General features: G+C 38.5%; 1 protein-coding gene across 1 annotated transcript in view; it reads right to left on the bottom strand.

The window, feature by feature from the left end:
• Positions 1-3,509: 3,509 nt before the first annotated feature.
• Positions 3,510-17,149, bottom strand: part of CD200R1 (CD200 receptor 1) — a 40,353-nt gene continuing 26,713 nt past the window's right edge. Inside the window, exons 3-8 of the mRNA XM_040224624.1 lie at positions 13,864-13,920; positions 10,326-10,640; positions 9,955-10,206; positions 6,343-6,448; positions 5,750-5,795; positions 3,510-4,575 (exon numbers count right to left, since the gene is read on the bottom strand). Of these exons, the coding sequence (XP_040080558.1) occupies positions 4,435-4,575; positions 5,750-5,795; positions 6,343-6,448; positions 9,955-10,206; positions 10,326-10,640; positions 13,864-13,920 (917 nt within the window). The 3' untranslated portion in view covers positions 3,510-4,434. The remainder of the gene's footprint in view (positions 4,576-5,749; positions 5,796-6,342; positions 6,449-9,954; positions 10,207-10,325; positions 10,641-13,863; positions 13,921-17,149) is intronic.

Raw genomic sequence — 17,149 nt, 5'->3', positions numbered from 1 at the left:
AATACCTGTGAAAAGAAGAGAAGTGAAAAGCAAAGGAGAAAAGGAAAGATATAAGCATCTGAATGAAGAGTTCCCAAGAATAGCAAGAAGAGATAAGAAAGCCTTCTTCGGTGATCAATGCAAAGAAATAGAAGAAAACAACAGAATGGGAAAGACTAGAGATCTCTTCAAGAAAATTAGAGATACCAAGGGAACATTTCATGCAAAGATCAGCTTGATAAAGAACAGAAATGGTATGGACCTAACAGAAGCAGAAGATATTAAGAAGAAGTGGCAAGAATACACAGAAGAACTGTACAAAAAAGATCTTCACGACCCAGATAATCATGATGATGTGATCGCTAATCTAAAGCCAGACATCTCATGAAGTCAAGTGGGCCTTAGAAAGCATCACTACGAACAAAGCTAGTGGAGGTGATGGAATTCCAGTTGAGATGTTTCAAATCCTGAAAGATGATGCTGTGAAAGTGCTGCACTCAATATGCCAGCAAATTTGGAAAACTCAGCAGTGGCCACAGGAATGGAAAAGGTCAGTTTTCATTCCAATCCCAAAGAAAGGCAATGCCAAAGAATGCTCAAACTACTGCACAATTGCACTCATCTCACATGCTAGTAAAGTAATGCTCAAAATTCTCCAAGCCAGGCTTCAGCAATACGTGAACCATGAACTCCCTGATGTTCAAGCTGGTTTTAGAAAAGGGAGAGGAACCAGAGATTGAATTGCCAACATCTGCTGGATCATGGAAAAAAGCAAGAGAGTTCCAGAAAAACATCTATTTCTGCTTTATTGACTATGCCAAAGCCTTTGACTGTGTGGATCACAAGAAACTGTGGAAAATTCTGAAAGAGATGGGAATACCAGACCACCTGACCTGCCTCTTGAGAAATCTGTATGCAGGTCAGGAAGCAACAGTTAGAACTGGACATGGAACAATAGACTGGTTCCAAATAGGAAAAGGAGTACGTCAAGGCTGTATATTGTCACCCTGCTTATTTAACTTATATGCAGAGTACATCATGAGAAACGCTGGACTGGAAGAAACACAAGCTGGAATCAAGATTGCCAGGAGAAATATCAATAACCTCAGATATGCAGATGACACCACCCTTATGGCAGAAAGTGAAGAGGAACTAAAAAGCCACTTGATGAAAGTAAAAGAGGAGAGCGAAAAAGTTGGCTTAAAGCTCAACATTCAGAAAATTAAGATCATGGCATCCAGTCCCATCACTTCATGGGAAATAGATGGGAAAACAGTGGAAACAGTGTCACACTTTATTTTGGGGGGTGCCAAAATCACTGCAGATGATGACTGCCGCCATGAAATTAAAAGACACTTACACCTTGGAAGAAAAGTGATGACCAACCTAGATAGCATATTCAAATGCAGAGACATTACTTTGCCGACTAAGGTCCATCTAGTCAAGGCTATGGTTTTTCCTGTGGTCATGGATGGATGTGAGAGTTGGACTGTGAAGAAGGCTGAGCGCCAAAGAATTGATGCTTTTGAACTGTGGTGTTGGAGAAGACTCTTGAGGGTCCCTTGGACTGCAAGGAGATCCAACGAGTCCATTCTGAAAGAGATCAGCCCTGGGATTTCTTTGGAAGGAATGATGCTAAAGCTGAAGCTCCAGGACTTTGGCCACCTCATGCGAAGAGTTGACTCATTGGAAAAGACTCTGATGCTGGGCGGGATTGGGGGCAGGAGGAGAAGGGGACGACCCAGGATGAGATGGCTGGATGGCATCACGGACTCAATGGACGTGAGTCTGAGTGAACTCCAGGAGATGGTGATGGACAGGGAGGCCTGGCATGCTGCGATTCATGGGGTCGCAAAGAGTCGGACATGACTGAGCGACTGAACTGAACTGAACTGAACTCCATATTACCTTCTGCTTCTTGGAAAATCTGACACACTAAGTCCAATCACTAGATTTTCTGATTCAGCAGATCTAGAGAGGGTTTGGGGAATCTGTATTATTTTGTATTTCCCCACATAATTCTGATTTTCAACTATCTTTAACACCCTTGTAGTAGAAGATTTCAATACATTTATTTCCTAAAAAGTGTAATTTGACATTATAAATGATCTTAACATCTTTACTATGATGTTATTTGACATGATTGTTTTGACATTCTCAAGTTAAAATGTAAAATATTTAAACAGATACTGAACCTAATAGTGAACCTCATCCCAATAAAGGGATGGATGAAGAATTAAGAAAATGTCAAGACAGGGTTATAGCAACCTAGATGTCCATCAGCAGATGAATGGATAAGAAATCTGTGGTACATATACACAATGGAGTATTACTCAGCCATTAAAAAGAATACATTTGAATCAGTTCTAATGAGGTGGATGAAACTGGAGCCGATTATACAGAGTGAAGTAAGCCAGAAAGAAAAACACCAATACAGTATACTAGTGCATATATATGGAATTTAGAAAGATGGTAACAATAGCCCTGTATGCAAGACAGCAAAAGAGACACAGATGTATAGAACAGTCTTTTGGACTCTGTGGGAGAGGGAGAGGGTGGGATGATTTGGGACAATGGCATTGAAACATGTATAATATCATATAAGAAATGAATCGTCAGTCTAGGTTTGATGCAGGATACAGGATGCTTGGGGCTGGTGCACTGGGATGACCCAGAGAGATGCTATGGGGAGGGAGGTGGGAGGGGGGTTCAGGATTGGGAACATGTGTACACCCATGGCGGATTCATGTTGATGTATAACAAAACCAATACAGTATTGTAAAGTAAAATAAAGTAAAAAAAATTAAAAACCAGTGTTATAATGTCTACTGTGTGCACTTCTTGGTACTATTTATGTGCAGAAAGTTAATGGACTGTTTTCTTGACCTCGTCAAAAATGCTTTGGTTAAAATTTCATGTGTCAAGTGCCATATAGTAGTTTTATACCCAAAATAGATTAACAGTCCTTTTAAGGATAAAGTTTAGAGTAACCAAAATGTCTTCAGGGAGACAGACATATTAATAAAACAAAATAGCTGTCAAATGTTTCTAATGGCACAATTAAAGCATGAATGTATTTTGTTTTTAATTTCTACCATGTTAAAAAATTTAATTTTCAGTATCATTTTTCCTGCTATGAAGTAAACAGATTTATTTTTATAATAAAATATATTTTCATATATTAAAAATTATTAATATATTCCCAATATTTTATTCCGTAGAAAAATAGAGAAAAGAGTCATGTCATCCCGTGGTTATTCCTTTAGCATATAAGATCATACTTAGTAAATATCCCCAGTCCTCAAAAATGCATATTTAGCTGATTATATAGTCAATCAACATTTGTTATTTGATAAATATATCACAATAAAATGTATACCATAAAAATACACTTTTCCAATTTATCACATTATTAGGCATTAGATAGCAATACCTCTCTAGAGATTTAATAAGTTCAGAAGAAGTTAATGTCCTCATGTGTGTTCTTCCTCTCTCTCACATTCACATATGCACACATGCACACACAGAAGGAAAATATAAATTCAGTTTTATTAAATAGTGAAATTCTTATTATAATCCTATATTTGCTAACAGAAGGTTGACAATTTACAGATATTAAAATAATAGAAAAGGTACATTCAAACAGGATTGGAGGGAATATAAATTGATACAATTTGACATAGCAGTCAATAATATTGACATATCAGTCAGTAATAAAGATGCACAAAACCTTTGGCCTCGCAATTTCACTCAAGGAAATTATCTTACAAATATGTTCAAACACATTCAAAGAGATAAATCCACAAGAAACATTCTATGTAGTATTGTTTATAATAGCAAAACAAAACAATCTAAATGTCCACCACAGGGTTAATTAAATTAAATTCCATTACACACAATGGAATTATATGTAACCATTAAGAAGAATGAGGTAGCTCTGCTTGTGTTGAAACAAAAAATCTTTAAGATATATTATAGTACTAACTTTCTATAAGTACAGAACAAATTATGCTACGTTTCTATTTCTGTCTTAACAAGGATATACGTGTATGAATATGTAAGTGGACATACAAGTGTATACATATACAATGCACATATAGGTATGACATGTGCACATAGAAATTTCCTCAAATATTACATAAAACTGTTGGTAATTATTCCTTCTGTGAAGTTATTTGAGGTAACTCAATTTTCATCATCTACTGTACTGAACAATTTTAATATTTTATCACGAGCATGTGCTTTCTTTGTAATAATATCAGTTTAAAGAACTAGCCAGTAACAGCTAAAATTCTAAAAGCTCAATTGTATAAAGATATAAATGCAAATCCTCTATAATGTCTCTGTCTTCTAAGAATCTTTGAAAAGCTAGTTTCAAAATAGGCTTTCCATTCCAGAAGTCTAAGAAAATCAGAACAGTATCTGTAACTGCACCTTGATTCATTTGTCCTGGTGCTACACTCTAGGGACATAAACAGTATGGAGATTCATCCCATCGGCTTCACTTTGTAACACCTGAGACATCTTCGCCCTGTTTGTAATATCATAAAGTGGATTGTTCTTCTCTGTGTAGCTGGCATAGGGCTCCATTTCATCCTAAAATATAACCCAACATTAAATTCAATTGAAAAAAAAAATCCTAACTACCTGTGCTTTTCTAACAAGTGCTCACAACTTTAGTGTCTACCAATAGTGGTCTCTGAGTCTGCATGAACATAAAAGCAAGACTTTTCTAATACACTATCAAAAAATTTTTGGCTATTAACTCTCAGTGTCGGATGATAACAGTTGCCTGAAAGTAGGAATGTAGAAGAACGAAGTGATGTGAGTATTTCAGAAGAGAATGTCAAAGATTTAGTAAACTACTTGTTATAATAGATCCTAGAGCTGGATAGGTATTAAACTTAGGTTAAAAGGGCTTCCCTGATAGCTCAGTTGGTAAAGAATCCACCTGCAATGCAGGAGACCCTGGTTCGATTCCTGGGTCAGGAAGATCCACTGGAGAGGGGATAGGCTACCCACTCCAGTATTCTTGGGCCTCCCTTGTGGCTCAGCAGGTAAAGAATCGCCTGCAAAGCGGGAGACCTGAGTTTGATCCCTGGGTTGGAAAGATCCCTTGGAGAAGGGAAAGGCTACCCACTCCAGTATTCTGGCCTGGAGAAGTCCATGGACTGTATAGTCTATGGGGTCTCAAAGAGCTGGACACGACTGAGCGACTTTCACTTTCACTTTAGGTAAGACGGAAATGATGATGGTATTGAAAAAAGGAAATCAAGAATTAGAGATGGTTTAATGGAGGAGGAAATACTAACTCAATTTCTCCAAAGATTACAGTCCAAACGAGGCTAACATGATGTCTTTTGTAGGATGCAGTTCTTAAAAATATGGATTTGGGGTGTGTTTAAATAGTGCTTGGTGGATAATTAACAAAATAAGTACATCTGACAGTACTGTAGAATAAGAATTTTTTCTTTTTAATTAAAATACTAATATTGATGCAAATTACAAATTATGTGACTAGATGCTGGGAAAGAGGAGAGCAGGAGGAGAAGGGGACGACAGAGGGTGAGATGGTTGGATGGCATCACTGACTCAATGGACATAGGTTTGGGTGGACTCCGGTAGTTGGTGATGGACAGTGAGGCCTGGCGTGCTGCAGTTCATGGGGTCACAGAGAGTTGGACACAACTGAGCGGCTAAACTGAACTAACTGACTAGATTTTTCAGAGTACATGGCTTAAAAGTTTGCAAATATTCTTTTTAATCTTACCTCCTCAACAACTGGAGTATGCTCTGTTTTTTTCAATTTACATTTTCTGCAAAAATAAAAATAAGCTAGAATAAATGTCAAACCACGATTATTCAGATTGAAAATGAGAAAACAAAAGAGTATGCTGTTGACAATTATGGTTCATTTTGATAGAAACTATAATAAGTCAGAAATGAACTATCAGATATGAGTAAAGAATGCTGCTTGCAGTTAACACATCCAAATAAGATAATTCTGAATTTTGGAAAGATAAGTAAAATTATGCAAAGAACCTTGTGTAATGGAATATATGCAACACCTCATCTTTGGTATATGAAATTAATTATTGTAATTCTTTTCCCAAATACAAAATAGCATGCACTGTCTCTCCCAAGATCCTGCCCCAGACAGCCTAATTCACTATGCTTGCATATCTAAATAACCTAGAAAAATCCCCCATGTCATTCAGAGTAGACCATGTATTTTATTTTCAGGGTATACTTCTTGATTATGGGAGAATTGATGTTAAAATCTTAATTTTACTTAGTCAATTCCATATTTCTGACTTCTTTTTAACCCAATAAAGCTGGAGAAGAGAAGGCATCAGTCAGTACCTGCAGCCACTGATTTTCAAAAGCCAAATGGATCCCACGATGATCAAGATAATAAAAATAGGGGCAATGATATATAAAATTTTTAAGTGTGCTGGTATTTCAGCACCTGTAAATATAGACAAAAGAATATATAATTTAACAGTCAGTTCAGTTCAGTCACTCAGCCATGTCTGACTCTTTGTGACCCCATGGACAGCACCATGCTAGGCTTCCCTGCCATAATTCCCTGGCATAATAAAATAATTTAACATTATTCAGCAGTAAAAACCAATGAGCTATCAAGCCATGAAATCATGTAGGACTATTAAAAGCATATTACTAAATGAAAGGAGCCAGTCTGAAAAGGCTAAATGCTGCATGATTCCAACCATATGACATTCTGGAAAAGGTAAACCTATGCAGTAAGACGATCAGGGATTGTTAAAGGTTAGGGTGGATGGAGGCATGAATAGGTGGAGCATAGAGGATTTTATGGCAGTGAAACTACTCTATACCATACAATAATTGTGAATGTGTGTCATTTATGCATTTCTCAAAATTCATAGAACATGTACCTAGAGTGAATCTTAATGTAAACTATGGACTTTGGGTGATAATAGTATGTTAAGGTAGGGTCATTGATTATAACAAATGTACCACGGCAGTGTGGGGGATGATCAATAGATAGACAGGAAGACCATGTGTGTGTAGGGACAAGGGTTTTATTGGAACTCTCTGTACTTCCTATTCAATATTGCTATCATTCTATTTTAAAAATAAAAGTCTACTTTAAATTATATGTATATATATTTACATCTACAAGAATATCTTAGAGTACATGAAATTTATTTCTGTGATTTAATTTTTAAAACTTTTGCCCCATTAATAGTTCAAATAATTGTTATAATAAAATTGCTTTATCACTTCAGACTCTTGAGTTTTCAGCAGACATTATCTTGTATCAGGATTTTGTTTCCTTAAGGATTCATGTAGTGAATTCCTGTAAGAGAGATGTGAAATTTAGATCTCTCTGTTACAGTAACAGAGTATTGGTCATCTCCAATATTCAGAAATGAACAGGGAATTGTAAGAAAAGTATTTGGAAAAATAACCCTAATTCTGAAGTCACCTCTATTCCAAGGCATTGAAACTGAACTGAATGCATGTCAGCAACTTTAAACTATTCACTAACTGCTGGCAGCAATATAAGCTCAATCTGACAAGAGAAGTCAGCAAAGGACCTGGCCGACTCTGGGAGGTTTTAAGACTGTGCTCCTGAAGTTTCGTGAATGTGGCTGGGACAGCAGAGAGAGCTAAGTGGAAGCTGCAATCCACCTTCTTTCAATACTTTGTTTTTAAACACTGGATTTTTATTTAAAGAACATTTTTGTTTTACAGTTAAAAACTACAATAGTGTTTTGAAGCCCTCTCTTTCAAACTAATGAGCTGTCTTTTGTTGGAAGTGTACTAGCAGAGGTAAAGGTCCACCCTATGTGGGAGACATACCTGCATTGGGTGGGACTGGACTAGAGACTTCCTCCAATTCTGAGAATCTATAAATATGATGTCATATTGTAATACCGAGTAGTCAGACTTTATACATAACCGGGAGCATCACACTTCTCGTTAAACACTACCAAACTATATATATATATATATACACATATATATAAACTTTAAGAATGGACTTTAGAAAATCATGCTTTAAACCCAACACTTTCCTCTTCTCCTTTCTTAACACTAAAATGTCAGTAGAGAATTTTTTAAATTAATTAATTTATTTTAATTGCAGGCTAATTACTTTACAATATTGTAGTGGTTTTTGCCATACATTGACATGAATCAGCCATGGGTATACCTGTGTCCCCCATCCTGAACCCCCCTCCCACCTCCCTCCCCATCCCATCCCTCAGGGTCATCCCAGTGCACCAGCCCTGAGTGCAGAATTTTTTTTTTTAAGTATAGACTTGCAAAGACAAAGAGATTATGGATGAAGATAAGAGCAGATGAAAGATTTCAACTTGTTTTAACATGAAAGATCAACTGAAGAATGGCCAATAATTCCAAGTGAAATAAGTATAAACTTTAGTGAATCCAAGAAGACTCTAGAGTAGGACGGAAAAAATATGGAGAAAGGGGAATGTCAGGAGTGAAGTGTGGAGCTAAAAGTTGGAAGGAAGCTTCCTTGAAGTTCTGTATGAAGAACAGATAGGCTGCCAACTCTCCTCCCACCCCATTCAACCAGGTCACCACACCTCCCCGACCAGCAGAAAACAGGAAGTTTGGCCCAAAGAAGATGAACTGGAGAAATTCCAGAGTCAAAGATTCAGACATAATGTAGGGTGGTGATGAAGTGTCTTTAAAGGAAAGTTTGAGTTCTGAATAGTCACACACTCACACACACACTTACACACACCCCTCTCCTCCCTTCTCTCAGAACACTCTCAGATAGGATTATTCCTCCAAGGGAAGAGATTGGAGAGGTATTTTCTACAGAGTCTGAGTAGCCTCAGAGAAAAGATCTTCCCTGGTAGCTCAGATGTAAAGAGCCTGCCTGCCAATGTAGGAGACATAAGAGACACGGGTTCGATCCCTGGGTTGGGAAGGTTCCCCTGGAGGAGAGCATGGCATGGCAACCCACTCCAGTATTCCTGCCTGGAGAATCCCGTGGACAGAGGAGCTGAGGGGCTAATAGTCCATAGGGTCACACAGAGTCAACACAACTGAAACGACTTGGCACGCACACATGCACAGTAGGTTTAAATTGGCTATATTAAGAAATAGCACCGTAACCATGTTGTTAATAAAAACTGAGTCAAATACTAGAAGAAACACTTTAAGATCTGAAAGTACTTGTCTCTGGAGAGTTGTTTATAAGAATGGAGCAGGGGGCGATGGAGAATCAGAGAGGGCTAACATTTTACATGATATACTTGTATAGACACAACAGACAACATAGATTTTAAACTATATGAGTTAGGCTGATTAGGACAATATTTTTATAACAAGAAATTAGTGTAGAATGGGTGCAGAGAGCAGAGAAGCTAAACTGTAATGAACTGAATCATAGATGTTATTATAAGACATTAAAAAATTTTCATTGGAAAAACCATGAGAAAACTCTACCAGACTGAAAATTTATGAAGGCAATTTATGAGCAACTTTATTCTTCTAATAAAATTATAATTAGTTGTTTAAAATTATCCTTTATCCTTCTATTAAAACCATTTAAGTATTTGTGTAAAAGTACACTATACAAGTCAATTTGTTAGTACAGAAGAGAACATTAAAGGAAGAATAGATTGGGAGTTCCCTGGTAGCCTAGTGGTTAGGATTCTGGCTTTCACTGCCTTGCCCAGGTTCAGTTCCTCGTAGGGCAACTGAAATCCTGGAAGCTACTCTACACAACTAAAAAAAAAAAAAAGTAGAATAAAATTCATTCTATAATATGGCTTTTTACAACAAATTTTTGTATTATTCTTCTAGATAATCCTTTACTTTGAGGAGGAGACAAAGTGGAGGGTGGAAAAGACATCCTTGAATGAAATTTCTTTGCATATTCCTTTTTCTTTCTTAAGGTAATTCCTCTGAAAGAATGGAAAAATCAAAAATAAGACTAGAAAAATTACTAACCTTGACTCAGCTCTATGGACAGACTCTTGTTGCCAGTCAAGTGGGAGACAGAGCAGGACACGTTCAGCACGTGGCGGCCCTCCCAGCGGCAAGTGCTCTGGACAGTCCCTGTGCCGTCGCCCCAGTAAGGCTCTTGCTCTGTGACGCAATCCCCCTCTGGGGTCCAGGAGATCTGTGCAGCCGGCTTCCCTGCAGCAGCCTTGCACACTGCAGTTCCCTTCTCAGTTTGGGTCAGGGTCACCTTCGGGGGCACTGCAGAATTGTAAGGGAAATGCTTCAGTCTTAACACATGGGACACTGAATTTAGACAGAGATTTGTTTTGGCCCAAAATCTGGTTATCTGAAATACCTCAATATATGATGTTCCTTACCTAACACTTGGAGGTGATACTCATGCTGGAAATTCCCATCACTTGTTGCTATTTGACACGTGTAATTCCCATCATGAGTGATGGCCACTGGATCAATCTGAAGGGTAGGATTCTCGTCAGGTCCAGAGGCCCAGGTTATTCTCTTGTCAGTACAGTTTCCTTCTGTGGTCTGATTTGTATCACGTCGGTAGGCTCTGAAGCAGGGCGGCTTGTCTCTGAGGACTATTTCCCATGTTACCAACACACTTGGCCACTGCACAGGAGGGCAAGTGAGCACAGCTTTTGTATCTACTAGTACTGATGGTGAAGTTTTAACTGGAAACACATACATAAACACACAAACAGAGAATAATAAGGGAAAAGCTTTATGATGCTCGATGTGTCAAAATTTATTCACAACATGTTACATGAAATTGTACTTGAAATTTACTTTGCAGGTGGTCTTTTTCCAGAAATATTAGACTTACATAAGAAATAACATTGATGAAATATATATAAAGTATAATATTAAATCCATCCAATGATTAACCAACTTCTTCCTGTATCATTAGGAAAATAACATGTATTATATGTATGATGATTTTTAAGTGTTATGAAATTAAATCAGAAGATTTGATATCTATGAAACAAACTGATGAGAAAAGAGAATCTGAAGTAAAAGACAAAGACAGTGTTCTAAATCTAATCTTTTGGACAAAGAGACTGTCAGATTTACCATACAACTCATGCTCTAAGGGGGAAAAATGGAATTATTAATAATGTGGTTTTCTCCTCCCAAGTTTTGATGAAAGTAAAAAAATCAGTAACATCAGAACTAAACACCTAGTCTTAAGGGTAGCACTTCAGACAAACATAAATCTGGAAAGATACGGTACTTCCATTAAAAATAGCTATGACATTCAGGCTGAAGAAGTTGGAATTTTTTATTTAATTTTTATTCAGAGAATCACAAAATCAGTTAAATCAACAGATTTTAAAATAATCTGTAATCTCCAATTAGTTGGACCATCTCACATAAATGAAAAATGACGATGCCAAGCTGTAAGAGATGCTTAGAAGTATTTTTCTAGAGGAAAAAAAAGTAGTATATAAATACAAATCAAATGAAAAACAAGGATTATTTTCCTCTGTAAATTTTCTATAAAAGTATTTTATTGCAAATGTGTGATAGTATAATATATAGTCTTTCAAATGAGTTCCCCTTCCTTTCTATTCTATTGCTTGAAAACTACCACATTTAGAAAGAGATTGGATAAGGCATTGGCACCCTACTCCAGTACTCTCGCCTGGAAAATCCCATGCAGGGAGGAGCCTGGTAGGCTGCAGTCCATGAGGTTGCCAAGAGTCAGACACGACTGAGCGACTTCACTATGACTTTTCCCTTTCATGCACTGGAGAAGGAAATGGCAACCCACTCCACTGTTCTTGCCTGGAGAATCCCAGGGACGGGGGAGCCTGGTGGGCTGCCGTCTATGGGGTCGCACAGAGTCGGACACGACTGAAGCGATTTAGCCAGCCAGCCAGCCAGCCAAGAGGGCAGTTAAACCCATGCTGTTTCCATCACTCCAAGCGACATCAGCTCATAGTGAGAACCTCCAGCTTGGCAAAGGCTTGGAGACAAGCAAGAATACGGCTTGTTAGAAATCTGCTAGAGGTTGGATGTGGGAAGCATATATGTGCATAAAGGAATGATGCTTAAAATAAACCCAGAAAAACAAGAGACCAGTGAGATAGCAAGCTGTGAGCGCTCTTTTGTGTTCTCATATGTTCGAACTTTACCTTGGTTAACAGTATAAGGTTTAATGTTTTTGCTAATATATATCCTCAAGATCTGACTGTTTTTTAAAGGGAAGTATTTCGTATTCAAATAAGCCCACATTTGAACAGGGGCACAGTATCAAGAAATAACTCCATCAGTGAGGATTCCAAGCACAGCAGATATTCTGGGTTCTTTCATTTTCCTCCATTCTGTGACCTTCAAGTCAATCACTCTTCACATACATCGATAGTTCTAATGTTATTGGTATTTTCCCCCCTTTCTTCATCCTCTTCTCTCCTTTTCCATACAGTTCCTTTTTCATACTTTTTCATAAATTATCAGGATTAAAATGATAAATTATCATTGGTAAATGATAATTTACCAATGGCCAGTACCTCCACAACACTCAGTGGGTTTGGCACTTAACAAATATATTCTCCATATAAGGTCAGCTAGGGTGATTGCACTTCCTACTTCCTGAGAAAACAATAGAGTCTCTCCTTTGCTCCCAAACCAGCAGAAACATCCCATCTCCTCTGCATCCTTTGCCTATAAATCTCTCCCAGTCTCATTCAGTGTTTTGCACACAAATTCTTATTGGCTTTGAGGCATTTCCCTTCTTTTCTCACAACCTTACCCTAGTGCTTCCCTGATAGCTCAGTTGGTAAAAAATCTGCCTGCAGTGCAGAAGACCCCGGTTCACTTTCTGGGTAGAGAAGATCCCCTGGAGGAGGGATAGGGTACCCACTCCAGTATTCTTGGGCCTTCCTTGTGGCTCAGCTGGTAAAGAATCTGTTTGTTATGCGGGAGACCTGGGTTCGATCCCTGGGTTGGGAAGATCCCTGGGCTGCGAGAAGGGAAAGGCTATGCACTCCAGTATTCTGGCCTGGAGAATTCCATGGACTGCATAGTCCATGGGTCGCAGAGTTGGACATGACTGAGTGGCTTTCACTACCCTAGATTGAGCCCCCTTCACCAGGCACCTAACTTCTGTTTCTGTCTCAAAACTCTTCTCCCTTCAGTTCGTACCTTAAAATGCCTCATTCCACAACATAATGCGATTCCTTCAACTCTAAAACCCTCCAGACATCTTTCACTGCCTGAAGAATAAGTTTGAATGTCTTCCTATTGGCTTCAAAAGCCCTCTGTCATACTGACTCACTTTGCAATCTCATCACCCACTACATTGTCCCCTCACTGCAGGAAAAGAAAAAAAAGCACAATTCCACCTGCATGTCATCTCTCACACTGTTTTCACTCTCTAAGGTGCCCAACATAATGCTATTTTTCTATTAAAATAACTCTTTCTTTAAGACCTGATTCACATGCTACATCCTCTGTGAAGCCTTGTCTAAGCCTTGGTGTTTAACCAATCCCTTTCTACACTCCTGGTACACTTGATGTGAGTGCTTACCTCTTCTGCTTGTGTGATATCTGGGCTTCTGTCTGGGTTCCCCCACAGAATAGAGCTCCCTGGAGGGCTCTCTGATAGTCTTCTTCATCTTGCTCATCTTTATGTTCCCCACAAAGCCCAGCACAGTGCATGACAGAGAAAACTCCATAATCTTTCAGTGGAATTGAACTGCTTTGGGGGAGGAGGGGGTGGAGTCATTCAAGTCACTTATCCTACAGCATTCGGATCACCATATTCTTTAACTGGGTACAAGATTAGAACAGAGTCCAGACCACTGACTATGTTTCTAAGGAAGCTCAACAATCTATGCTTCAGTACTGGCCTCAAAGTAAAAAAATGAAAACAAAAAAATACAGGCATACTACCTTCTGCATAAAGTGTTCCAGTGTTCTGCTTTCTTTCCGTAGATGAAGTTGTTGAAACTAGAAAATATTCAGAGAGAAATAGATGAAATCAGTTTTAGAAACTTAGAGTAAAAACCATTTTCTCCACAAGAGCTTGTATACAACATAATAGAAAATCAATGAACCATAGCTAAAATTACACAAAAATCCTTGAAATACAGAAATTAGAAGCTGTTGCATCATTATATGGAAAAACATGTTAACATTTGGAAATTACATTGTAAGCTATTAATCAATGATTCCCCATTTACACAATATCTCATTTTATACTTAAAACTATTTTGTACAAGGTAACACTGCTCTATCCTTCCCTAGCCATAATGCGTTGGTCCATCACGCACACCTCACATGAGCTGGGCTGATGATGTGGTCTTTTTTTACAGATGCCACTACTGTTGTTAAAATTGTTTAGACCAGTGCTGGGCATCTCAAACAGCTGGACAAATCGAGTACTTTCTCAAGAACCAACACTGAGAAGAATAGTTCATCCCTCTTTCTTCCCCATTTTCCTACTATGATGGTTAATTTTATGTGTCAGCCTAGCTAGTCCATGGTACCCAAATATTTGGTCAAACACTAATCTAGATGTTTCTACAAAGATATTTTTTAATCGGTAGAATCTGAATAAGTAAATTACCCTCCATAATGTGAGTGGGCCTCATCCGATCAGTTGGAGGCTTTAACAGAAAAGACTGACATCATGGGAAAGGCAACTCTGCCGGCACATTGCATTCAGACTTGATTTGCATCTCTTCCCTGGGTCTCCAAAGATCCTGCAGATTTTGGACCAGTCCCATAAAGTAAATCAATCTCTTCCTCTTTCTCTCGTTCTCCCTCTCTCCAGGATTTCCAACACACACATACATCCTGTTCTGTTTCTCTGAGGAACCCTGACTAATAAACCTTGGGAAGAATGAAGCAGAAGCAGAGAGAGGTGGCAGACTTAACTCGAGTTCCCAATTCCTTGTTCTTAAGATCTACATGCATTCCTTCTCTTGAGTTCTATAGAGTTTCTGAAGATAGTCCCAATATACTTCAAATTTGCTTTCTGAAAAATATGTTTGTAGTACTATTTTTTTAAAGAACAATGACTTTCAGAATGCTTTTTATGACTTAAAAACCTGAAAAATATCTTCCTCTGAGTTTATAAGACCACCATTCCATGTGCTCTCCTGCTTTTAAAAATATTCTTTATGCTCCCCATTCTAATTTTCCACTCAGTTCTACCACATAATAAACAGAGAAACTAAATTAAAGGACTTGGAAGCCAGCAGTGAATAGGCTTCTAAAATAATTTGGCTTTTCTAGGTAGCTAAGTATCATTAGACTGGGTTGGAAAGAAGGCAAAGAATGAGAGTCTAACTATTAAATTTAGTTCATACTGGGATTAAGTATCTATTCCAGAAACAGATAAGAAACCAAAGTTAACCTCAGAGGGATTACTGAAATCAAGTTATGTCTTAGGTGTTCTAGATTCTGAAGCTCTATCATCGCACACAGTATAGCTTTGCCAAAGGACTAAAAAGGAAACATCTGGAGCTTTGCATTCCATATAGTGTCTGTTGCAAGTATTCAACACTGCTGTTGCAGCAAGAAAGCACACACATATAATAAGGGAACAAATGTCCATGGCTTTGTCCAATACAATTTTATCTATAAATATATACAGCCAGCTGATTTTGCCCATGGGCTATAGTTTGCTAACTCTTGACTTAAAGTACAGTATTTTGCTTGTTGTAATTTCTTAAAGTGACAACATTTATAAATACAAACAATAAACATCCACTGAATATTCTATGTTAATAACATAGAATATTCAGTGGATGTTGAAAATTCTGAGAGAGATGGGAATACCAGACCACCTGACCTGCCTTTTGAGAACCCTGTATGCAGGTCAGGAAGCAACAGTTAGAACTGGATTTGGAACAACAGACTGGTTCCAAATAGGAAAAGGAGTACCTCAAGGCTGTATATTGTCACTCTGCTTATTTAACTTATATGCAGAATACATCATAAGAAACACTGGACTGCAAGAAACACAAGCTGGAATCAAGACTGCCAGGAGAAATATCAATAACCTCAGATATGCAGATGACACCACCCTTATGGCAGAAAGTGAAGAGGAACTAAAAAGCCTCTTGATGAAAGCAAAAGAGGAGACTGAAAAAGTTGGCTTAAAGCTCAACATTCAGAAAACGAAGATCATGGCATCTGGTCTCATCACTTCATAGGAAATAGATGGGGAAACAGTGGAAACAGTGTCAGACTTTATTTTGGGGGGCTCCAAAATCACTGTAGATGGTGACTGCAGCCATGAAATTAAAAGACGCTTACTCCTTGGAAGAAAAGTTATGACCAACCTAGATAGCATATTCAAAAGCAGAGACATTACTTTGCCGACTAAGGTCCATCTAGTCAAGGCTATGGTTTTTCCAGTAGTCATGTATGGGTGTGAGAGTTGGACTGTGAAGAAGGCTGAGTGCCAAAGAATTGATGCTTTTCAACTGTGGTGTTGGAGAAGACTCTTGAGAGTCCCTTGGACTGCAAGGAGATCCAACCAGTCCACTCTGAAGGAGATCAACCCTGGGATTTCTTTGGAAGGAATGATGCTAAAGCTGAAACTCCAGTACTTTGGCCACCTCATGTAAAGAGTTGACTCATTGGAAAAGACTCTGATGCTGGGAGGGATTGGGGGCAGGAGGAGAAGGGGAAGATAGAGGATGAGATGGCTGGATGGCATCACGGACTCGATGGATGTGAGTCTGAGTGAACTCTGGGAGTTGGTGATGGACAGGAAGGCCTGGCATGCTGCGATTCATGGGGTCGCAAAGAGTCAGACATGACTGAGTGACTGAACTGAACTGAACTGCCTTTTAAAGATGAACTAAATCTCCAGGGACAACCCCAAGTTCTCTTTCAAATTAAATAAATTTCCTATTCTATTTCTGTGTTGGTGGTTTAGTTGCTAAGTCATGTATGACTCTTTGTGACACCATGGACTATAGCCTGATAGGGTCCTCTGTCCTAGGATTTCCCAGGCAAGAATACTGGAGTGGGTTGCCAGTTCCTTCTCCAGGGGCCCTTCCCCACCCAGGGATTGAACCTGGGTCTCCTGCATTGCAGACAGATCCTCTACCAGCTGAGTCATTCTGTTTTCAACATGTTGCAACTCCTTCCTTTCTTCCTTCCATTTTTTCTTTCCTTACTTTGAGTGAAGAGTGGCAATACTGAGGACATCCAATAGGAT

Source organism: Oryx dammah, unplaced genomic scaffold, assembly GCF_014754425.2.
Source record: "Oryx dammah isolate SB20612 unplaced genomic scaffold, SCBI_Odam_1.1 HiC_scaffold_2, whole genome shotgun sequence".
Lineage (NCBI taxonomy): Eukaryota > Metazoa > Chordata > Mammalia > Artiodactyla > Bovidae > Oryx > Oryx dammah.
The sequence above is the reverse complement of the archived record's forward strand: the minus strand, read 5'-3'. Positions and strand labels throughout refer to the sequence as shown.